A 24,866-nucleotide genomic window follows, 5' to 3' on the forward strand; every position below is an offset into this window, starting at 1 on the left:
AAGTGTCCTGTTCCAGCATTGCTAAGTGACAGCACAGACAAGCCTGGTCTCAACTGTCGCCAGGGTCACTGCAAAGGCCAGGGCCGTGGTTGAGGCCACTCTGGGCTGAGAAGGATGTGCACCTCCAGGCCGTGGGCTGCGAAACGGTGTGCAGCTGGGCAGAGAGGGCTAGAGGCACAGAGACCCGCTCCTTAGATCCCGATGGTCTGCAGAACCCGCCTCTCGTTGTCATTGAGGTGCCCAGAAAACATCACATAGCAGGGCTGCTGTGCGAACTGGCAGAGGAAGTCCGTGAGATATGCCTGTGGGGAGGAGGGCAGCACTGACGGTCCCGGACACATGGGCTCCTACACAAACACCAGCACCCCAGGGGTGGCTTCCCACATTCTTGACCTGGTTTAGGTTCCTGGTTTAGGCATTTGGAGACCAAATGCCACAGGGAAATGAACTCTGCCCAGGACCCATCTCATGTTCCACCCCAAGGACCTCTGCGACAGCCTCAAGAAGCTAGACGCGTCACAGTCTAAAGCACAAGGCAAAGTCCCACCCAAGCCCGTGGCCTCAGCAGGACAGGAGGTCCGCCCTGAGGCTGCAGCGTGAAGCCGAGGGGCTCTGTCTGGATGCCTCACCTGCAGGTCGACCTGGTAGAGGGGGTCCTTCAGGGCGTCGGGGTCATCATCTTCGTCTTCCTCGTAGTAGTCCTCCTCTGCCAGGCGCAGGTGGGGGGGTGGGGGGGGTGGCGGTCAGGGCACAGCCTGGCCAGGCCCCCACTGAGGCCCGGCACATGGCTGCAGGGAGGGTGGGGACGATGGGGACATCCCTGCGGGCCCCCAATCCCTTCCCAGCACTGTCTCGGGAGTGGTGGGCACAGAAGAGGCGCTCGCCACGCCGCCCGCTCCCCAGACTACGCACCATATTTACTCGTGGCGAGGATGTCGGACAGGAGCTGGCCGGCCAGGCCCTCCTCCTCCTCCTCCTCCTCCTGGTCCTCCCACATGTCATTGGAGTCGTCTGGTGGGAGATGAAAACGGCTGCAGCCACGCACACATTTCCTCCCCAAACCCAACAGGCAGAGCAGGGTCCCCGGGTCTCTGTGGCCTGCAGGCCCACGGGCGAACCAGGGGCGGCAGGTGTGAAGGAAGAACGGGTATTTGGGGGGGGGGGGGGGGGGTTAAAGGCTGCGAGGTTCTGGAAGAAAACCACAGAGGATGGGCTAATGCCGCCCTAATCCCACCCAGCCCTGCGATTTCACAGGCAGAACTGGGAGGCGGCTCCACACACCCAGCCCCACCAGCCAGAGTGACTCAATAAACCAAACGGGCAATCTGAGGGCAGGCGGCTTGGCCTAAAGGCTACGAGGTTCCCGGGAGGCGGGTCTGAGCACCTTGGCCCCACTCTGGGGGAGCGGCCTGGCGAGCAGCATTGGCCTCCATGACATTAGACAGCTCGTTGATGATCAGCTTTAGGATCTTGACCAGCAAAGGAATGTTTGTCCAGCGCTCAGGGTCTGGGGGAAAGAAAAGGCTTCCAGTCAGGCTCACCAACTCCCTGGACATACCCTGTCATGCACGGATGCTCAACAGTCCACCACCTGCAGGCTCTCCTCCCAGATCACATCCAGATGCTAATGGACGATTTAGCTACATCACTTCATCTGCCCGGTGCTATCAGAGCTCAGGAATTGAAGGAGGTGGCTTTTGGCCAGTAATAAAGCTCAGACACCAGGTAGGGGCATGTAACCAAGCACACCAGTCCCTACAACCCGCGGATGGAGAGGCAGCAGGTTAATTATAAACCTCAGGTCAAGGGCAGTGCAGCATTCAAGGCCTACAAGTCACTGGGGTCACAGGCCACAGGCGACCCGATAATTAACATACACTGAACTTGGTACCGAAGCCCCAGGATAAAGCTGGAAGCAGGATCCCTGGTGCTGAAGACGTTTGTCGATGTCCAGCAACAGGGAGAACAGTGTTCTGACCTATTGCTCACCCAGTTCCCTGCTCTTCATCCAGCCTGTCAATGACAGTTCTAGTTAAACCCTACCTCCCCCAGGTCTCCCCAGCGTCACCCACTCTTGGCGGCCTTGGCGCGGGTGCGAACACCCTCGTCCACGCCATAGATCTCCTCGCCCTTCACGCGGATGTCCTGCAGCCGCTTGTCATCTGCATTGATGCCATGCTGGAGCAGCTTGCACAGGGCCACAGAGCTGGCAAGGAACAGGCAGGAGGGTCACTCAGCCACCCAGCCAGAGGTCGCTCCAAGGACATGAGCATTATGTCCCAAGACACTCTCTTTATGACAGTCAAAGTTCTGTTCACAAGTAATGAGCAGAGAAGAGGAGCTGCTGAACACAGCTTGGCTGGGCAAGCCCCACAATGAGCCTGCTGGGAGGTGCGCTGGCTGATGAGCCCAGGGGGACAGAGCCCAGGACAGAGGTCCAGAGCCAGGGCAGGGGCTGGGCTGGCCGAGAACCACCTCTGGCTGGTGGAGTCTGAGGCAGAGGAGCATGTCTAGCTGATAGAAATCAAATGCTACGGTCGACTATCTGGGAACCTCAGGGACACAAGGGGCACTTTGTCATGTCCAACAAAATTCCAGGGTGCAAGTCTGGGGAGGAGCAGCGTGAGAAGAGGCTCACCTGACTTTGCCCTCATACTGGCCATAGAACAAGTGCTGCCGGCTCGTCCACTCAGCCATCACGAACTCCAGGGCAGGCTTGCCGGTGGGCCCAGGCAGGCTGCACAGGAACTCCAGGAGGGGCTCCAGCTGGGTGTGCACCAGGTGGGCGAACACCATGATCAGGGACTAGGGGCGACAAGAGGGTGGAGACCTGAAGAAACAAAGTACTTGGAACCTTCCTTGTCCAAGTCTCCTGATCGATTTTACCTAACTGTTCTACAAGGGCAGTCAAAGCTCAGTAACTAGGGACCAGGGTGAGGTCTGCACTCCCACCACCCAGGATGGGAAGCTGGCCCCCACCCTCTCACCTGCATGACGCTCAGCGTCTCCGCCTGCTGCATCTTGCTGAGGATGGCACGGAGGATCTGGTCCAGGTTCTCCCCCAGCTCGCGCCCAGCCTTGGAGATGAGGGTGGAGACCAGGCGGCCCACAAAGGCCGCGGTGAACTCGGAGGTGCGGGGGTCCAGGAGCTGGCTCACCACCTGCATCACGTACCACAGCCCGTTGTGGCCCTGCTCGTCATGCCACTGGGCCACCTGCTCCAGCGTCACCGACACGTAGGCTCGCAGGCACTCTCCACCGTTCTGGGGAGACAGGTGGCAGGTGAGATTAACAGCTGGGACACACACCAGGGGCCCTCAGTATGTACAGGCAAGCACTGCTGTCCAGGGTCTGACCCTCCTCAGAGTGGTGGGCTTCAGGTTCGTGGGGGCTTGTTCCACTGAAGTCTGCTGTTCACCATCACAGACATGGACACACCACTGTCCCCACCTTACCACTCAGCTCTCTCAAAATGTACTCTGCCCAGCAGGGCATGGCTCAGCAGTTGAGCAACAATCTAGGATCCACAAGATTGCAGTTTGATTCCCCATTAGGGCACATGCCCAGGTTGTGGGCTCGATCCCCAGTCAGGGGTGTGCAGGAGGCAGCGATGAATGACGACTCATCATTGATGTTTCTTTTTTTTAAAAAATGTATTTTTACTGATTTCAGAGAGAGGAAAGGAGACAGAAACATCAATGATGAGAAAGTCATTGATCAAGCCTGCAACCCGGGCCTGTGCCCTGACCAGGAATCGAACCCCGTTCACCTGGATCCCAAGCCGACGCTCAATCGCTGAGCCACGCCTGACCGGGCTCATCATTGATGCTTCTATCTCTCTCCCTTCCTCTCTCTGAAATCAATAAAGATATATATATATTAAAAAAAAAAAAAGGCACTCTGATCTCAGGGACAAGGGCCATAGAAACCCACCCCTGGTACTGGAAACACATCTAAGACCCAGTGTACCTGGGGGACTACAGGTGCCTGGAGATTTCCAAAACCCTCTTTGCTGACTTTATTCACAGAAGGAACATCCAGAAAAGGCTTTCTTATGGCCCGTCTGTCTGTAACCTCTTACAAAGGACGACCCCGCAGACATAGGGGTGTCCACATCGCTACCAAGGCAACACCCCAAAGCACAGAGCAACAGGCTTCTGCAGCTAGCACTGCCCTGGCCCTCTGGGTAAGTACGGATGTGAGAGACACATGTCCAGAGGCCCCAGCCTCCGAGAAGCATGGTGGGAGTTGCCTCCCCTTTGGCTGCCATGGCCGAGATACCTGCATGGTGGCGTTGTCGTCTGTGTGAAGGGTGCACTGTGCCACGGCAGGGAATGCCTGGCAGATGAGAAGCTGGGAGAGCGGTGGCTTTGTGTTCCGCACCACTGTGGTCAGGATGTCGATGGCTGTCTGCAGGAGAGAGGGGAGGTCAGAACTGCCGCTGAGATGGGGGAGGGGGCCCAACATCCAGTCCTTACTGCCCAGAGAAAGCTCGTTAATGAAAGAAAAGGAACCACGAGAAGGTAGCGTGTGCTCCCAGCCTCCTCGTGGTGGCTCATGACTTGACTGGCCACAGGGCTGTGTGGCATATGGCAGTAGACTGGGCGTCAGGTGACATACTAAGTGGTGTTGAAAAACAAGGGTACCTCTGGAACAAGAACCATTTCCCCGAAGCCTCAAGAACCACCCCTGTCCCCGTGGACAAAGCAGCCAGTAAACTCACCCTGAACCTCACGGTCATTGGTGTCCTGCCAGCTGAGCGGATGTGCAGGTAGCAGTGGCAGAGTGTGAGGTTACACCTGCTCACACCCTCCCACACCTGCACCGTGTGGCTTCTTTGTGCCCACTCACCGCACACAGCCCCGCGGGGATCTTGTCGGCTGGTGCCTGCATGATGCTGACCAGCGTCGGGATCAGCCGCATCTGCATGGGGCCCTGGCAGGCTTCGATCTGGGATAGCTCCTTGAAGATGTCCTGAGCCAGCGAAGCGACAACCGGATCTGAGGTGGACAAGGCAACACGGGCCCCGCCCGATGGTCTGCACATGCTGCTGGCTTAGTGATGCCTGGTGGGTGGCCCTAACCTACGTTAGCAACTTCTGCTTGGATGACATGCCACACACCCGGGACCTAGCGGGGCCACCTGGATAACCTGAAACAACGGGAGAGATGTGGCATCTCCAAAGGCACACAGGTCTCCCCACACCATGGATGGGCCTGTGAAAGTTACTCCTAAAACCAAATTTGGCTCTTCTGGGGAATTCTTTAATGTCTTTATTTGTGTGACACTGGGATTGTGCTCAAAGAACGACTGCTACTGGTCTCGTGTGGAGGAGGAGCCCATGTACCTCCTGGGGGCGACTATATGGGAGGACCCTGCAGATCCTGCTCCAGGCCAAGAGCCTGGAAGAAGTGACACCTCAGCTGGAGCCACGTGGCCTGGGCAACAGGGTCTCTTCTCCACAAGAGACGCATGCAGTGCACCGAGGTCCATGTTACAGGCCTGCACACAGCTGTCTGTTAACAGAGGGAAGTCAGCCGTGAGCATCTGTGGACTGTGACATGATGGCTGCAGAGAGTGGGGCCCATCTGACAGTGCAGCATGGAAGCCTCACCAGGACATGCTCTCAAGTGAGAAGCAGAAACAACGTGCAGTACTGCCCCACCCCAGCACCCATTCCGAGCTTCAATACCAGGGCTTTCTCCTTAAAACAAACATCCTGTTTTTTCTGATAATAAAGAACTAACATTACACACTGCAGAACTGTTAAAGGAAAGAAAACAAGCGTAATCCCCCCACCTAGAAGCACTGCCCTTGACATGCTGATGTATTTTCTTCCAGTACTTTTCTTATGTACATATATTTACATGCATCCCTTTCTAACACAAAACCAAAACTTGGGGTTGCAAAACTGTCTACATTCTCATTGCTTTAAACAGTCCCCTGAAGTTGGATTTTATGGCTGTACAGTGCCCCATTTTATGGGTATAAATTAATCTCCACTATTCCCACATTTGTGCTATGAAAACGTGTGATGAATCCCTCTGTTCACCTCTCTGTCCTCCCACTGCCTTGGCTGTTATAGTCCAGGCCTCTCCTTCCCGGGAGCTTTGATGCAGATGCTCCACTTCCTACTTTGCTGTCAGAGTTCTGAATGGAACTGACAGACCCTCTTCACCACTCTCTCCTGGTTTTCAGCAGAGGTTAGACGTATGAGAATAGGAGCTCTCCTTTTCAGCTCTGCTGATAGTCAGTCCTTGCTTACAATGCGGAAGATCTCGGGCCCCAGGGACATGTTCAGCTAAGCCCAGCCCACCTCCGGGTGGTGTCCTCCCTGGTGGCATACCGTTACTGTACTTCAGGAAAATGGCGATGGTGAAGGGGCAGATCTTGCTCTCCACGCTGGCCGTGAACTCTGGGTCTACTGTGCAGACGATGCACAGCGTCTCCATCACCAGGTTCAGGACCTCGGAGCTGAACTGCGCGGCCAGGTGAATCAGGCCGTCCAGGACGCTGGGGAGGAAGGGCTGGAGGACGTGGGTGCTCTCCGAGGCTTTCAGCTGGTCACAGTAACTGGGGAGAGACAGAGAAGCAGGAATCACTCAGGCTGGTTTTCCAATCAATAGCAGGGGGCAGCATTTTCCACGTGTGGCTTTATGAAGCGACTTCCAGCTAGTTTTTACTTCTTCCTATAGCATGTTTCACAAATATCAGCACCACCGTCTGTTTCCTAATCTACTCCCTTTAAAATTTCTTTCATGGTTCTCCCACTCTGTCTTCAAATATATCCCGTCGTATCTTTACATCTGAATTGCTAAGACACTAAGTTAAATGTCTCACGATTCCAGACTACTGCTCAGTCACATTCCCAAGACCTGGATAAATATTCTTGTTATTTTCCAAATACTTAGTGTTTCATCGTCTCTTCCGATATAAGTGTTATTTAGCAAGAGATTTTTAAACTTCCACATTATAAAAATTATGTACTCTTTGGTTTTCTTTTGAATCCTAAAATGAGATCAACTTATATAAACATTCTATGCACACTTATAGAACTGATGTCCTATCTGTAGGGTTCAAAGTTTGCTATATGTGTTCTACATTTCCAATCACTACATCTCTACCGGACGCTGCTCACCATGTCCAATGGGTACAGTGATTAAGTCTTTGTTCATTTTCAAAATGGTAACAAAGTCAATAAAAACATTGTTTCTCTGTGTTAAAGATCCTAGAACAGAAACAAGGGCTTCCACAGGTACTTGATAAATGCTTTTCAGAGTGGCTCAGTTGTTTGGAGTATCATCCCGGCACCAAAAGATGGCGAGTCCAATTCCAATAAGGGCACATACCCAGGTTGCAGGTTCGATCACTAGTCAGAACACTGCAGGAGGCAACTGATGTTTCTAACATTGATGTTTTTCTCTCTCTCTCTTCCTCTAAAATCAACTTTAAAAAATGTTGTGGTACCAATAAGTAAACAAAATGTTAAAAACAATTTTAAGAATCTCGTGACCACTGACAACAGCTGTGAGAGATGCCTGCTCTCAGTAATTCTCTCAGAGTAGTTTTATCACCCTAAGGTGGCACACTCACCCCCAGATGGCTCTCACAGCAGAAATCCGAACTGATGGGGGTTGTGTCTCATGAAGACCACTAACTGTTGCCTGTAGAAACTGCTGGATCAATTCAGGGGACATAGCAACAGTGAACCGACTGGCAGCCCAAAGTGCCCGACCCAAGAGGAAGGGAGACACTGGGGGGAAGAGAGAGAAATTAGGGGCTGGACAACAATGTTCCTGTTACTCGCCCTTCCTCCTACCCACCGCATCCCTCAGCTTGCCAGTCACTGGATGTCACAGCTTAGATGAGAGAAGCAGACCCTGGGTGTTCTCAGACCACAGGCCACGGCTGGAGCACCACAAATTACAGCTGTAGTCCTTTTACCTACAACAGGTCCATAAATGCCAGTTTGCCCAACAACAGGCACCTTGGTTAGCATGGCCTTCAAGGCCCTGAGATCAGTGACTCTGCCTTACCTACAGTTTCCCTGTATGACTTCGACTCAAGCACAACCCTCCCCAGCTACTCCCGTCCTCACATTTCTGTGCTCTATTTATAAACCAACACTCTCATCTCTCCCAGCATCACCCTCTTGGGCAGCAGGAGCCCCCCTCCCTCTGTGCCACTGTAATGCTACACCCTTAGCTTCCTTCCGCGTTATGTATGTTTGATATTCTGGCCCTGGTGTAGGACTGACCCCCTACCTACTCTGTGCAGCCCAAGAACAGGGACTGCACTTACCCAGCTGCACAGGGTGTCACTTAGTTACTTGAACAGTAAACACTCAGGTGATGGGATCTACTAAACAGAACCCAGCAATGTACCAGTCAGATAATTACATACTAACTTACATAATGGGAGCGGCAATTCTCAGGTACGGACCCGGGAGTGCGGGAGCCCCAAGTGTTAAAACTGCTTTCATGTAACACCATGACACGGTCTGTCTGCTCACTTCATTCTCTCCACATGCACAGGGGAGTTTTCCTGGGGTCATGTGACTTGCGACACCATGGCTCAGTTTTAATTGCCAGTATGTTAAGTATTCACACATGAAATTCACAGAAGACTCTCTTCGGGATCATTAATAATTAAAAATGGCTGGTATAGAAAAGCCCTTTGCTAAAGGCAGGATAATAATGTTATCTATTAAACCTTTTCGCAGTCTTACCACTAAATATTCTCAAATCTGCATGAGCTTTTGAAGATTCTTTGTTAGGGCAAATGTTACAGATATAGGCTGATGGTTTGAGAAGTTCCAATGCCTTCGCTCAACACGTGTCACATGTCTAGTCCACGCAGGCACCGTGGAGTAGAAAGTATACTAGACGCACCTGCTCTCTCAGAGACCTCACACTGAGCAAGAGGAAGAAACACATTCATCAGCCACAGTGCAGCCTCCCATAAACAAAGGGGAAAGGATGCTCCCAATGGGCCTGGGCTCTGGACCCTCAGTCGTCTCAATGTCGACCCAGAGGACGGAAGTGACAGCCGAGAGCCTATGACACGCTGCCTGTCAGCCAGCACAGAACCCTCAGGAGGAGTATGCGCCCCGACGGCTGTGTGTGGAGAGGCACGTGAAAAGCCAGGGCTGAGCAGCAGCGCCAAGTGCCTGTGCTGTGGCGCAGAGAGAAAGCAAGGTCAGCAGGGTGTAAGGGGTCTGTGGGTGCAGAGCAGAGTAAGACACGGCGCGAGCAGAGGCAGCGGAGCTGAGAACCTCAGCCAGACATCATGAGTGTCCGGCTACTCTGGAGGGCTGGGAAATGGATCTAACGTGCTGGAGGCTGCTTCTCTCTTAGGGCAGTGGCAACATGGTCATGAGAACAGAACCGTGTCACTTGGATACTGGCCAAGAATCAAGTGTGAGGGAAGTGACAGGAAGCAAACAGGGAGAACTGCCCAGGGTGCTGACTGGGCAGCAGAGCTCAAGTCCTCAGGGCACAGAAACCGGACCTCGTCCCTTTCAAGTGGTCACACGGCTGAGAAGGCAGTGCTGGTCTGGAGGAGAACCATGAGCAAGGCAATTGCAGCCCCTGGTTGGTAAGGGTGAGCCAAGTCTTGGGGCTGTTTAGGGGCTCAGATGAGTTCAAGCTCTAGGGCAGAAAGAAGACCTTTCCCCAGAGGACACGAGCACCTGGCTGACCCACCTCAGTGAACACCACAAAGGGCTGACGACAAGCCCGAAGGCTGTCCAGACCCTGGACCTGCTGGGCCATACCTGAGAGGTTGAGGTCTGCGAGGACAACACTGGTCAGGAACCCGTGCATGTCGAAATGGACCCGGCCGTTTTTCACGCTATCAGTGATGATGGACTTCACGGAGCCTAGTGCCAGCATGCACGCCTCATGAATCTTCCACCTGCAAAAGAGGCATCATCACTTGCAAAAACCTCGCTGCCAGAAAGACAAACATTCGAGGGAAGGAGACTCAGGAGAGGCCTCAGCAGAACCTGACCTTCCCATCAAAACCAAGAGTGGAAACAGAGAAATCCAGGACAAGCCTTCTAATTAAAACAAGGTAAAGTTCTTCCTCTGAAAGCTTTTTAGAAAGGCCAATAAAACAATCTGAACAACTACCATCAGGTTGGGAAGAAATGCTTTGAACCCAAAAGTCAAAGGCAGCTCTGAGGCCCAGCATATCCCCAGGTGGAGCCCCTGCGTCCCCCTTACCAGTGCTCAGCGCCGCTGTTCTTGGTTTGCTCGGCTTCCTGTAAGTGCCGAGTGGCGGCGGCAGCAAGGGCGGCTGCACTCTCATTCTGGAAGTCAGCGGCTGCAGCCTGGGGAGACAGGGGGTGGGCTAATGCATCTGTCTGTGCAGAGTGAACCCACATTGGCTGCATTGCACACTGAATGGTCCAACTCTTTCACACACGTGCTAAGCCCTGCCTGTGAGCACTGGAAACATGAGCCCTCCCAGCGCAGGTCTGATGGAGCCAGAGCCCAGGCACTGGGGATCTGACGGCGGGCACAGATCCCTTCTGCAGCGTCTGCGTGAGCAACACGAGGTGACGCTGTGTTGACAACGGACCAGGCGCTGCCCTCGGGGAGCTTGACTGGGAGCTAAAGGGCTAATCTACTGACGGGGCCTCGTGCAGACGCCCTGACCTTTCTCAGGCCCAGAAACACTACTGAGCGACGAGCAGAGCTCAGCGCCGAGGGCACCTCCCCCCACCCGAGGGCGCCCGGCTCACCAGCAGCAGGTCCTGCGCAGCGATGCGGACCGTGTAGGAGAAGGTGTCGTCGTCCTCGTCCTCCACGAACTGCTGGGGGTTGGCCGTCCACACCTTAACCTGAGGACGGGGTCAGGGCTGTGAGCCTCGGTGAGGTCCTACGGGCTCGGGTCCCCAGCACCCGGGCCGGGCAGGCTGTGCCAGCTTCCCGAGGCCCAGGAAGCCCTCCCGGCGCCCGGCGTGCATCCACCTGCTCCTCCGTGATCTGCATGTACAGGATGACGTAGTAGGTCAGCTCCGGCAGCGCTTTCCTGACCGTGCTCCTGAACTTGCTGTTCTCCAGCAGCGCGTGCACGAACTCGAAGATGCTGAAGACGAGGTTCTCGAAGCCCAGGACTTCGCCTACAGGGAGCAGAGCACGTCGGCGACAAGGGAGCGAGGCCAGCCCATGCCGGGAGTAACGGCGTCGGCTGTCCCACTAATGATGGTTTACAGCACTTCCTAATTCCTGCCTCCAGGGAACAGCCAGGGGCTGCGGAGCCAAAGAGGAACTTTGAGGCCCGGCCGGTACGGCTCAGTGTTTGAGCGTCAACCTAGGACCCAGGAGACCACGGTTTGATTCCCGGTAGGGCACATGCCCGGGTTGTGGGCTCGATCCCCAGTCAGGGGTGTGCAGGAGGCAGCAGATCAATGACTCATCACTGATGTTTCTGTCTCTCTCTCTCCCATTCCCTTCCTCTCTCTGAAATCAATAACGATATATTAAATTTTTTTTTTTTTAAAAAGAAAGGAACTTTGAAGATAGCACACTCTGGTTTTTGGAGAATCAGAAATACAGAATGTATTTTCCAGCGTGTCTGTTTTTGATCTGAAATACTTAAAATACTACCACAGAAGGAAAGTGTCATCCCCTGGGGCCCCCAAGTTAAAATAGACGGAATGAGAGGGGCTGGGCTAGACGGCCTGGAAGGCACCTTGTCCAACTCCGAGGCCCCGTGACCGTGAGATTCAGGCCCGTGCCTTGTTCCCACACCCAGCACAGCAAAAGGAAACCCAACTAGAAAACTGGCTTAAGAGAGTGAGCCTCCCAGTGACTGCTTTCCTGTCTGTCTGTCTTCTCCTCATGGTCCCTTTTCTCTCAGACATACCACATACCGTCAGAATCCACAGGGTCTTCCACTTCCTCTGTGTAATTGACTTCTGTCCTCACGTAAGTATGATGAAGGGTAAAGAAACAGAACCTGGAATCTGCTTTACATACCTTCTACGAGGGACGGTAGACACTAAGGGGAAGATACCAGCTAACACTAGAGCAAGTGCTTTAAGGGCCCCACAACCACGCAGCCCAGCATGACCTCCACAGCCCTGGAAAGGATATAAGGCTGCGCTCTCCGTCAGCGTGTTCCAGACAATGGGCAGGATCTGCTGCATGGAGGACGCCATGTGCTTGGGGAAGTTCTTCACCAGGGCGGTCACTGCCTGTGCCAGAGACAAGACCACAGGAGAGACATCAGGGTGTAGACCGCCCTCAAGCCCAAGCCCTCAGCAGCAGCCGGTGCTTACCTTGAGGACTTCCATCTTAAATCCGCTGTCGGACGTGGGTCCGTCCGGGATCTGCAGGGCCTGCACGAAGGCCGCAGTAAACTGCTGCACCACGGGGAAGATCAGGACTTTGGCGGCCCCCTGTCACCAGACAGCAAGTCAGGACCACCAGGCCGCCGACTGAGGGCGGTGAGCGCAAACCAGACACCAGCACCCGAGGCATCAGGCCCCAGTCCCTGGCAGTGGTCTGCACCGCGCCTTCTCGAAGCCATTATATAGGTGTTTCCAGCTGCCTCTTTCACACAAGTGCATAAAATACCAGTGAAGTTCTGGGAAGCTAGTGTGAACAGGAGCAGGACAAGGTGTTGGAAGAAATAAGCCTCAAACGAAAGGACACCGAGCCACATATGCCTGAAAATTACCCTGAATGTCCAGTGTCCCTGCCACCCGGGCATGTGCATTTGCAGAGAGCTACAGCCCCCAATGGAGGTGTCAAAACGTGACCCAAAAGTTCCCGTACCTTTTCTAGTTCCTCCATATTACAGATCATATGGGCACAAGTGGTGAAAATCTCCACAGCTCGGGAACGGGTTCGAATGCCATACACCTGGGAAAAAGGTACAGCAGAGCCGTGAGACTGCCATGTCTGTGCACCTGTGACTTCTCAACCATGACATGGACTGGGTTCCCTGGAGAGATGGGAACGCCATCCACCATGCCCAGGGGACAGACTCTGTGATGCAGAGGATGAAGGCAGCGGACAATCAGGACTCACTTGAACAAGCCTTATGTGCACAGGTCTCTGTAGGCTGATCTGATGGGAACACCAGGCTGGGCACAGAGGAGGGCGGCGGCTACAATGCTACCCATAAGGTTCCTGTCTTACTGTGAATGAGTTCTACTCATGCACTCATGAGCACATCTACATGTGGTACATTAATGGTCTTTGTGAGCAATGTAGTGACAGGCTGCTTCCAAGTGCTTAGCGGGTGAGTGAACTCTGGGGTGAGGCCTCAGAGAGGCTGGAGGGAGCAGTCGGCCCAGAAACTTCAGGCTACAGGGTGCACGAGGATGACGCACGTGAAAAGGATGGCAGCTCTCTGTCTTTTATCAAAAGTGAGTGGTTTAGACAGGGACCTGGGTCACTCTGGTCTTCAGGTTGGGAATTGGCAACAACACCAGTCTCCCACCGGAGAGGGGAGGCTGACTGCAGCCTGCGCAGCTCTGCCTGCCGTGGCCTCGGCCCTGAGACCTCGTACCTCGGCCATGGTGAAGATCTTATACATCTCTGGGAGGATGACAGGAGCTACGAGCGGCATCTGCGTGTCTGTTACTTCCCGGGTGAATTCTACAAAGAAAAAGGAGTGCTGTAAACTATGTTAACTGAAAATTTCAAACTGCTTCTAGGTGGCAGTTCCCCAACAGATAGCACACAGGTAAAGACACTGGCCTGGTGGCCTTGTCCTGGGGAAGGAAAAGTAGCAAGAGCTACTCATTATTTGGTAGAAAAAAAAGAGAACAATACAGACATAAAGGAAAACACACGAGATTAAGAAAGTAAACCTTTAATCTCAGCAAGTCAGAAAAAGCTGGGATACCAGCAACAAGACTGATGTTACAGACCATCAATATCACATGGACTTTAGTAAAGCTGGGCCCAGATGCCAAGTTCAGTAAACTGAAATCCAAACAGTAGCACTGGCTTCATAACTAGGTTAGAATGCATCTCAGGTAAGCCAGCAGATCAGAGAAAGAAAGTACAGCTGGGACTTCCACAAACCTGTAGGAACAGAGGGGACACAGGCTTTCTAAAAGACCAACGCAAGATGGCTAATGTCCAGGTAAGGATTCCTTGAAGGCAAAACAGAGCAGCGACTTCACCCAGAGGTAGGAAGCAGAGTACAACTAGCAGGAGCCTGGGAAACTGGGTCCTCCCTGGGTTAACAGGTGCCGGGAGGGGCTCACAGTTATCAATGCAGCTTAGATGAGATACCACCAAATCTCCTTGGACTAAAAGTTCAAGTATTTTATTCTACTTGACTATTCCTAACTTTGTCTTGGTTGAACTAACTAGGAAAATCATATAACGATGATGAAAATCACAATGGCTAACAATGAGGAGTGCTCACGCCAGGTACCGTGCTGACCGCTTATGGAAAGCAGCTCATTTAAACAACTCAAAGCTCCTCTGAGGCAGATACAATCATTATCTTAATTTATACACAAGGAAACCCAGGCTTGAGGGAAAGCCAGGACATGAACTGAGATCGAGGGCTTCACCACCATGCTGCACCTGCCCTTGAGTGTGAAGGCTTGAGCAGCAGATATGACACCAACAGAATTCCCCACAGAGAGCGGACGGGGCAGGGGGGACAGACATGGAGATGAAGAACTGGGAGGAGCAGCAGCACCAGGGAGAGCCACACAGGTCAAGTCCTGCTGCTCAGAGCCCTTCCATCAAACAGCTTCTGGTAGGTGCCATGGCACCTGGGATCCAGCACCACCAGAGAAAAGGCTTCCGTACCTGTCAGCACGCGCATGGCTCCATGGACGGCATTCAGGTCTCCGCTCACCAACATCTCCATGAGCAGGTTGAAGAGCTGGGGCCAGGCTTCGGGCCAGTCCCAGTGGGCGATGGCTGACACTGCGTAGGCCACACTGGAGCGCACCTTGCTTATCGACTCTCTCAACCCGTTGGGCAACAGCTCCCGGATAACAATTTTTGCCTGTAGAGGAGAAAAGCCCATCTGCCATTAGACCAGGTTGTATGTGGTCAGCAAAACACCCACTTATGTATTAGCAAAGCACTGTGGGCAAGACACCGCCTATCTATAGAAAACTCCAATCTGTAAACTTGACACACAATTCACTCAGAGTCCCTGTGGTCCCCACATCTGTGCCGTCTACCACAGCAGCACCAGCTCCACATGGCCATGGACATTAATTACAATGAAACAAAATGAAAGCCTCAGTCGGAACACACAGACATCCCACAACTGCAGAGAACTACAAGGACAGCTTACACCTCAAAATTTCTCAGGGGGCCCAGGATGGATGCACAGTTCTGTACTAAACAGAAACGTTAGTTCATTTAATCCTCAAAAAACTCTTTAGAAGTTAGAATTTTAATTCTACTTTTAGATATTTAAGAAATCGGGGCTTAGAAGAAAAATACTTTTCCAACACCGCAGACTGGGACCCGAGTGCCAGTCGGCCCGCCACTTGAGCTGTCTAATGTCCCCTTATCTCTATCATGTGTCCACAATACCAGCCACCCGACCGCCTTCTCTGCCTGGTCCTCCAACTGTTCCACACTGTCCAGGCAGACCAGTCAGTAACTGTCCTTACCCTTTCTGTAGTTTCTGGAGGCCTGAACTTCTCCGAGTGGGCACACCAGTGCGTCTCCACGTACTGCTTCAGAATGACTGAGGCCAGCTGCGGAGAGAACATGAGCGAGGTCCATAGCAAGAGGCTTTCTTCATGTAAAACCACACACACGGCTGATGCACTCACTCCAAGTAGAGCTAAATCTGGTACTGAACCCAAGGTTTCTTACAAACTGGCATTACTCCTTCTCTTTCCCGAAAAAGTTTCATAACCAAGTACAGGGAATTATAAATTGGACCAACCAGGCAGGACTTACTTGACGAATTGCCAGGGCCCCCTGGGGATCCACGGTCAGCTCAGCCAGGTGAACACCAAATTCTGAAAGAGAAAATTTTATTGTGAGTCTAAGAGAAGCAGGAAAGCCCTAGAAATTTACTGAGCTATGACCCTGATGCCAACAAGAAAGACTTCAGAAAGGAGCTTGAACCTTCCCTTCTAAAAGCCCAGATAATGCTAAGATCAACTCCACCAAGGAGGAGAAGCAGGTGGCTGCAGGACTAGGCCTCGCACAGAGACAAGTTCCTGCACCAGTTCCCCTTCTCCAGTCACTGGAAGGCGTCTCCCAGCCCTTCCCTTCCAAGACGCTAACATCTTCCTCTTAAACCAGTGAACATGTATCCAACTGAAACCAGTACTATCTGACCCCAAAGAAAAAGTAAAAGGTGAGACTGCAGGAGTTGCTCAGACACATACCACAAGATAAGAGATGATTGAGTCTCAGGAGATCTGGCTTTCTCAGGCTTAGTCCTAGGATACTCAGTCCAGTATTTCTGAGCTCTCCTTCCACACCTGCTTCTCTGCGAGCTTCAGAATCAACCTAACTCACCGATAATGCCAAGCGGCCGCATCCAAGGTCAATACTCCTTTCCATTTATTCAAGCCCGTTTCTAAGTCTTGTAGGATGTTTAACACTGAGGGTTAAACGGAAGGGAGAAGGAACCACACACTTTTCATCAGTCCACGTGGGCACCAACTGGAAGAGTCATTACAGCATGAAGACCAGGCAAACTCTGCAGCCAGGAGAAGGTAGTACTCTGGTGATGATCACAACAGCTGAAGCTCTTTAATCTTGCCTAGTAGCCTTCAGAGATCACACCCCACTTTCCACTAATCACCTCGTTTCACACATCACTGAGACTGTGAGGATGGAAAGAGACAACCAGAAAACTACGATCCACGAGGGGCCCAGAACCCTAAGTCAACCAGGCAAGTGGCACCTACAACGAGCACTGACAGAGGGATTTTCTCAGAAAGCTTACTGCCTTGCCTCCCTGTAGGAAAGAGGAAGCCTGAAAGTTCAAGTAACACTACCCTCGGCTCAAAAGTCCCAATGGGAAAGGAAATCTTTAAAGTTACCATCACCATTAACTAAAGACATATTTTAAAAGTGGGATGAACAGAATAGATTTTGTCTATAGGCCCCTAGTTTTAAAAAAGTGACCACGTGATCAACTCTGGTTTGGAAACTCCCAAAATTCAAAGACAAAGAGCTTACTTGCATTACGTTATAGGGGGATATAAGAGGGAAAGTATCAATTATTATTTTAACCCAATTATTCTGTCTTCACATGTACCCATTAGAAATAGCGGTATCAGTCACCAGAGAAGAATTTCATAGCATAAGACTTTAGTTTTTTAAAGAGCTATGTGAAGAATTGTTTACAGGGAGTGACGGTGGTGGTGCTCTCTGACTTGTCTTATTTACAGGTATTCACTCAAAAGAGATCGTACAATATTTTTGGAAGAAATACAACTAAGTGTATCTCTAAAGAAAAAAGTACTTTTATTTATTTTAGTGTGTGTTGGGGAATTTCCAGTTTTGCTGATTGGTGTCTTTAACATAACTTCTTTAGAAAGCACTAGAAAGAACAGCCAAAAACTTACTTCGAGATGATTAAGGCAGAAAAACCTGAGACACAGACATATACCACTGTTTTATTTTGTCTTGCTTAGAAAGGATCAATTCAGATTTAACTAAAATTCAATCTGAGTTAGCCGAAGGGGAACATTCCCAAGTGGGTGGTATGAAGTTGGCTTTCTAAAGTCATTTGTGTTAAGAAATTGAATTTCTCTAGTTACTTTTCCCAAGGTGAAATAGGATGGACCTATTCTGTTAATCTGGGTTTTCACCCCAAGCCTAGGTAGGGTTTTTTTTTTCTTCCTTCAAAATATTTTTATTGACTTTTAGAGAGAGAGTGAAACATCCAGAGGCTGCCTCCTACACTGAGCCTGCAACCTACCCATGCCCTGACCAGGAATGGAACCAGCAACCTTTCGGTGCACGGGATGACGCCCAACCAACTGAGACACACCAGCCAGGGCTGAGTCCAGGTTCTTGATTATACCTTTAATCCAATCTAAAATGGGATCCTGACTCCTTTCCAAGAAAGCCTTTACCCTCCTGTTTCCTAACTCCTTCTTTCAATCTTTTGTCCCACCAGGCAGAAACATTATCTTTTAAAAACTGGCTTAGAAGGATGATCCAAGGGGAGCATGGGGACGTGGGACCTGACAGCACCTCCATAGGCAAGAAAGCTACTGGGGGGAGGGTGTGCAGAGCTGTGAGCAGGCTTTTCAGGGAGGAGAAGAGTTACAAGCACAGCTCTAGAGAAGCCCCTTTTTCTTATGAGGGTTGGGAATCACCACAAAACCACAGCTAAAGGGAAAAAGAAAACTCCACCACTGGCCTTTTTCCGAGCGTGGCCTCCTTCCACTCGGCTCAGTGCCCAGGAGTGCCCAGTGCCTCAGTGCCACACGCCCAGGACTGCGTTGGATCCTCGAGGGGCTGCCTTCGCAGGTGACAGTGCTTATGCTAGACTGCAAGAGAGCCAGAAAAGCGCCCATGAGAACCAGGAAGCAACTCCCAGCCAGCAGGATCATCTCTCTAGGCCTCGAAGAGGGGGATCAACACAGATTCTGGGCAGCATCTGAATGCCAGGAAGAAGGAGGGAGGCAACTCCCCCAGGTCAATTATGGTGGTGGAAGGGAAAAAAAACATGTTTTCTGTGACATATCTGCTGGGAGCAAGACAGACAAGACTAAGTCAAGGCCAAACAACGGGACGTCTTCATTTCTAGTACACAAAAAAGAAAAAACTGAAAGAAACATGACGGAGGGTCTAAATCTAACTATACAGGAAAGCCTGTGCCACACCGGCCTGGAGAATTAAAGCTCCACTACCAAGATGATGCTACTCTTAGAGGAAAAGTGGAGACAAAAGAAGAAAAAGAATAAACTGTGCTCTAAGATGTAAAACGGGAAAATGTAAATATACCAAAAACAGAGAGCTGATGTTATCAAAGTCATGACCTTGTAAGTCAGACAAAAAAGAGCTGATGAAGCTGAGTGCAGGACATGAGACTGATGTAAGAGATCACTGGCAGCTCACATCTCATCTCTTTAATTATTACGTTTATAAAATGCTTGTATCACCTGCCTATTAATAAAACGGAATTATAAAAATGCTCTAACATTTTTTTAAAAAGCCTTTTATTTTTGCTCTATTGGGGTAGAACAATGTTCCCACAAACCCTGCTGATCAAACTCAAAATCTCAATCCCCTCAGAAAGATGAAAGGTGCCGCCACCTGCTGGAATACTGTGTAACTGCCCAACTTCCCAGGCGCCAGCTCCTCGTCTCAGGACCAGAGCCGCCCAAGGGTGGCCAGTGACACCAGTTGCTTCTCTCATCAACCCTATGAGCTAGGCTTTCACTACTCGGAAACATTTGCTGCTTCCGCCAGATACCAAGTGACTAGAGAAAATGGCAAACATGGACTCAGGAAAGTCATTCCGGGACATGGGACTGAGGAAACAACTCTCTCGATCCCTTCAAAGTGGACCCACCAGGAATCGGGTGGCTCTCTCACATACATACTCTCCCCTGGCTTAAGAGGATAAGAGGCTCACATTCGGAAGACGCCAGTTACAGGCAAGTTATTTCTTGGAAAACATCAGCTGGCTGACTAAATGACCAGGATGTACTTTGGGCTCCAGCAACTTCAATTTTCTGATTGCCAATAAAATAAAAAACAAAAACCCCTCAATTTTCTAAGACAATTGCTTCTTAAATCTCTTCTACCCCCAAAATCAGCTAAGAGCATGACAACTTTTTCTTGTCTGTTCATTTAACAGGGAGTTTTCAGCTGACCTGTGCCCTTTTCCCAAAAATTACATTAGAGATTCTTCCACTGAATCTTCAAGTCTAGGGGCATCACCTGGCAGCCAACACAGGTGTGCACAACTGTTTGCCAAAGGCAACGGACTCGTCAATCTTAAGGATCAGCTGAGACCAGCCTCTCGTATGCAGCACTAATAAACAGCTCACAAGGATGGTGTGATTACTGGAAGGGACTGGAAACAACTAGATCTGGCTGTCACCTGAGCTGGAGCCCACGGAACTCAGAAGATCACCAGAACACAAATAATAAACACCAACTCCCAGGTTTCCTGCTAACTTCAAGTTTTAGGGAAGCATGTTTCTAGGACCAGAAAGCAAGGTTTCCCCAAAAGAATACAGCCACAACGTGAAGCAACTCCAAAGGAGCAAAATCGTTTGCTCATCTGCTGGCCTGCTGGGCGTTCTGACAGCAGGAGCCACGGAGCTGGTTGATGCTGGCTGGTGTGGCTCAGTGGTCAAGCATCCTCCCATGCACCAACAGGTCACCAGTTTGACTCCCAGGCAGGGCACATGCCTGGGCTGTGGGCTCTGTCCCCAGTAAGGGGCGCGCATGAGGCAGCCGACTGATGTCTCTCTCCCCCTCTCCCTTTCTCTCTAAAATCAATAAAAATGTATTTAAACATGACCATGATGTTAAGGAAACATCTGAGATTCAGGCAGAATACAAAGCGGGCAGTACTCTGGACCCAGAGGCAAGAACAGGGTGGAAGCCACAGGAGGGAAGGAGAGAAGCAAGGTACTGTACCTGAGGGAGGGGTCACATCACCATCCTCCACAGAACTGTGAGCCTCCACAGTTTCTAAATAACCCCAAAGAACCAGGATGTTTAAAAACACAAACAGCATCCAAAGGGTGCAAAGCAGAGCATTCAACGAGAGACTTGACCCAGCCTGTCCGCCACTCGCTAGACCCAAGCCACGCGCCTTCCTGCCAGGGTGCGCGGTCAGGTGGCTGCACCTGAGCCGCCGGCTGGCCCGCCGGCCTTCCCGGTGGCCACAGCACACCCACCACCAGCCGGCCGTGGTCTATTCCCACCAGCGGCCTCCATCAAATGCAAAGTTCCGCTTAATTTTGGATTTCGAGACAGCAAAGGGTGAAGAAAGCTAGGGACTGGAGCTCTGCAACGGACCTGGTCTAGACGGGGTCCCGGCGAGGGCGAGGGAGGGACCAGGGCCCCGGTGCAGCCTCGACGCCAGCACGGGCCACCCTTGCTGGGAAGGTGCTGAACCTGCGCCTGGGGCCCCAGGAACACCGGGCATCGTTCCGGGGGGTGGGGGGGCTCCACTTCGTTCCCGCAGGAGCCCGGCCGAGACGAGGCTCCCCGCCTGTCGCTTGTCCTCCGTCACAGCCCAGGGAGGCAGGGCTGGGGCGCGAGCGCAGCGACGCTATGGCGGCTGCCCAGCTCCCTCCTGGGGGCTGCTGCTGTCCGAGGGCCTGACACTCTGGACGACGGCGACGACAGTCTCCACCAGCCCTGGGCACGGCCCTTAACCCGCTGGGCCCCAACTCTCCCCGTGTCTCAACGCAGCGACAGTCACGCCAACAGCTCTCCCGCGTTGTGGGGACGTCAAGACCGAACTCAGGCGCGACGTGCCCGCCGATTTCCCGGGAAGACCCCGAGTCCGGGGCGAGAGCCGCGTCCCGGCGGCGGGTGCGCGCGGGCGGCGCTGGGGGGTCTCCGCCGGGCGGCGGGGGCCCGGGGGCGGTGTCTGGCGCGGACGCCCCGGCGGCCAGGCGCGCGGGGCGGTCACTGAAGGGCCTGGAGAAGCCCCGCGGGGCCCGCCGCCGACGCCCCATCGCCGCGGCGCCTACGGGAGCGCGGGACGCGGGGCGCAGACAAAGGGCGGTGGGCGCTGCGCCCTGAGAACAGACCGGCCGCGGGGCGCACGTGGTTCTCGCCGACTCCGGACGTCGTGACGGACCGTAAGCCGGGGCCGCACCCGCCCGCCCGCCCGCCGGCCTCCGCGGTCCCAGCGCCTGGACCGCCGAGCGCGGCCTGAGCGCGGACCCCCGCGCCTGACCTCCGACCCCGGGCCTGACCTGGGTCCCCGGGCCTGGCCCCGGATTCCCAGGCCTGAGCGCGGACCCCCCCGGCCTGACCTCGGACGCCGGACCCCGCGCGGCGCCGTTCCCCCCCCCTCCCCCGCCTCAGGCCCCTCAGCGAGCTCCCGGCCGCCGCCCCGGACGCCCCGCCTCTCACTCACCCTCCGTCACCTCCAGCACCTTGATCTGCTCCTCGGCGGCCGCTCGCACCTCCTGCACGGGGGACAGGATCCCGGTGAGCGTGTCCACCAACGCCTCCTTCAGGCCCTGGGCCACCGGCCCCGGCAGCCCCGAGGCCGCGCCCGCCGCCGCCGCCGCCATCTTTCCCCGCTCAGCCCGCCAGCCCCGCGGCCGGCCCCGCCCCCGACGACGGCGCCCGCGCGCGGCCAATCCGCGAAGCCGCGCCTGCGCACCAGAGGCGGGGGGCGCGCCGGGCGTCCCGGGCTCAGGGGAATGCGCGTCGGCCTCCGCGGACAGCGCCTCCCGCGGCAGGGACGGGAAACGCACCTTCCTCCGCGAGAGGGAGGGGTTCTGAGAAGCTGAGCCCGGAGGCGTTAGCGGGCTTCCCTGGAGCGAAGGCCGGGACGTGGGACTCTAGATGCGTGGGCCTTTCGGGTGCAAGATGCTGTGCTAGGAGCGAGCAGGCACACAGGCTTTAAGGAGGGGGCCTGGGTCAGCAGTCAGTGGCTATTTTAATCGACCTAGTTTCCCCCCAAACGCTGAAAACAGGTTGATTCAAGCGAGTCTCTTCATCTCTTAGCCTCAGGAATTCAAAGAAACTGAAGTCGACCAGGCAGTGGGGAGTGTCACCTTCAAAAGGCCCAGTCCTTTGCCAGGCCGGTGTTGCCCAGTGGTCGAGCATCGACCTATAAGAACCAGGAGGTCACAGTTCGACTGGGGTCAGGGCACTTGCCTGGGTTGCCGGCTCCATGCCCAGTAGGGGGCGTGCAGGAGGCAGCTGATGGATGATTCTCTCTCATCGTCGATGTTTCTCTCTCTCCTCCCTTCCTCTCTTTGAAATCAATAAATACATTAAAAAAAAAAAAAAAAAAAAGGCCCAGTCCCTTGATTTTCATGAGCCCACCTGGACATTGGAGAGTGGCCGGCCAGGAGAGAGCACCCACATGGGAAGGGTATTTCTTCCAGATCGAGTACTTATGTGACTATTTGAGAATGAGCCCTATTAGCTGAGAATGTATAACCCACCTCCCCGGGGAAATTAAGGCTGGACATTTAAGGGGTAGAGGAACAGGAGTCGGTTTCTGTGGATGTACCAGAGCTGGTCTCACGGGTGGCTGAAGGGACAGAGACGCCCCTGGATACCCAGTGAGTGGACAGGGTTATCCAGGGAGGGGCTGCAAACAGGGCAGGGTGGCGTGTGGTGGCAGAAGGGATGGAAGGTGTGTACTGTTGTAGCAGGAGGCTCCAGAGCAAAGAGGGCCAGGGGTTTCTTAGCAAGGTTTCTGGGAACCCTGACTCCCCTTCCCGAGTGGAAGAGGCAACCTGCTGGCAGTGCCCCGCCCAGCTCTACAGCTGTGGATGCTGAGCTGAGGACAAAGTCACCTCACCTGAGGATCTTTCCAATAGGATGACTGCTGCATTCATTTTGAGGGCAGCTCTAAACACGTGTCACCTCCCATGTGAGAGGGGAAGGTGGGTTGTGTTCCCACAGCAATTTCCTAGGGAAAAGTGCCTCCAGGGTCCTGCAGCACCACAGTGGGGGACACTGGGAGTCATTTCCCTTATTTTGGTGGCCAGACGCTGAACTCCGTTACAACAGCTTCTTTTCTTTTACCCCAAGAAGGACCCCATCTTCTGGGCTGGACATGTCAAGTTCTGGTGAAGGACACTAGGTCCACATTGTGCAAACAGGAGCCCCCCCCCCAATCCAAAGGGACCAGACATTCCCAGGTTAGGCAAATGGCCACAAGCAGTCTCAGCTTCCAGGCCAAGGACCAGAATGCAAGATAAACAGAGACAGAAACCAGGCAGAGAGGGAGCTAGAGAACAGGTGGACAATTCAGGAGATAACTTTATTGAAATGCAAATGGCATCGCGACGGGTGAGTCTTGCTGGGAGGAGACGTACCTGGTGGACAGAGGGCCCAGATCCTGAGGCCTCTTTGGCCGACCCCGGCGTGCGTTAATTTTCAACCAATTTATTAAAAATGAATTACTGGGGGGACAGCCCAGCTCCTGTCATGATTGTTACCGCATTATATACATTGCTCTACTTTCCAGACTCAAGTTTTGCTTTCTCTACATTAGAAAAGGGGGCAGAGTGAAAGGGGGGCGGTCAAATGAGGAAAAAACATAAACACACAGATACACACACAGCCTGGTTTGGGGTTTTCTGTCCAATATGGTCTTTTTTAAAAAAGTGCTGCAAATCCCCTGCCATCTTCCCCCTGAGGGTCGCCATGCATTTGAGAAACATACCCCATCACGTGACCAGTGCTGCCTAAAAAGGGAGGGGGTGGGGGATCTAGCTGGGGTTGGAGTTCATTTTTAGAAAGATTGTTCTGTTAAAAAAAAAACCACACACACAAAACATTGGGAAGTGGAGGCTACTACACAGCAGCAGCCAAGACTAGAGGGGACATTGGGGCTCCTGCCTCATTACCCACACCTCAGTCTCAGAGAAATGACAGGGAAGCCGAAGGTCCACAGGAGGTGACCAAAGGGCCCACCGTTAGCCTTCCAGGGACCGAGGGGTGATGTGAGTGCAATGGCTTCACTCCCACCGTCCTCGGGCTTCAGTCCCTCCCCCAAAAGGCTGGGTTCCAGAGCTCAGAGGCTGAGTACTAGCATGCCTCTTTGCTCTCTCCCAGGGAAAAATCGAAACTTAAAAACAAAACCAGATGTAAACACTCTCATCTCCCCTATGGCCCCAACAGCTAGAGTCTGTGAGTTTGGAAAGATATAATTAATTTTTTAAAGGATTTTATTCTAGTTCCATGGCTGAGCAGTTCCATATCCAAGCCCTGGTG

General features: G+C 53.1%; 1 protein-coding gene across 1 annotated transcript; it reads right to left on the bottom strand.

Moving 5' to 3' along the window:
• Positions 1-107: 107 nt before the first annotated feature.
• Positions 108-22,220, bottom strand: LOC308550282 (importin-9-like). Its single transcript, XM_081123959.1, is given in 24 exon segments — positions 108-302; positions 630-706; positions 913-1,011; positions 1,385-1,507; positions 2,073-2,206; positions 2,639-2,805; positions 2,988-3,263; positions 4,282-4,410; positions 4,852-5,000; positions 6,347-6,573; positions 7,594-7,753; positions 9,776-9,915; positions 10,227-10,333; positions 10,748-10,846; positions 10,977-11,128; positions 11,882-11,924; positions 12,089-12,205; positions 12,290-12,409; positions 12,789-12,875; positions 13,528-13,616; positions 14,793-14,994; positions 15,617-15,703; positions 15,912-15,973; positions 22,039-22,220. Coding segments are annotated over 24 exon segments (3,117 nt in total). The 5' UTR covers positions 22,199-22,220; the 3' UTR covers positions 108-191.
• Between the last annotated feature and the right edge of the window lie 2,646 nt (positions 22,221-24,866).

Source organism: Miniopterus schreibersii, assembly GCF_964146895.1.
Source record: "Miniopterus schreibersii genome assembly, chromosome: 21".
In the NCBI taxonomy this organism is placed as follows: Eukaryota; Metazoa; Chordata; class Mammalia; order Chiroptera; family Miniopteridae; genus Miniopterus; species Miniopterus schreibersii.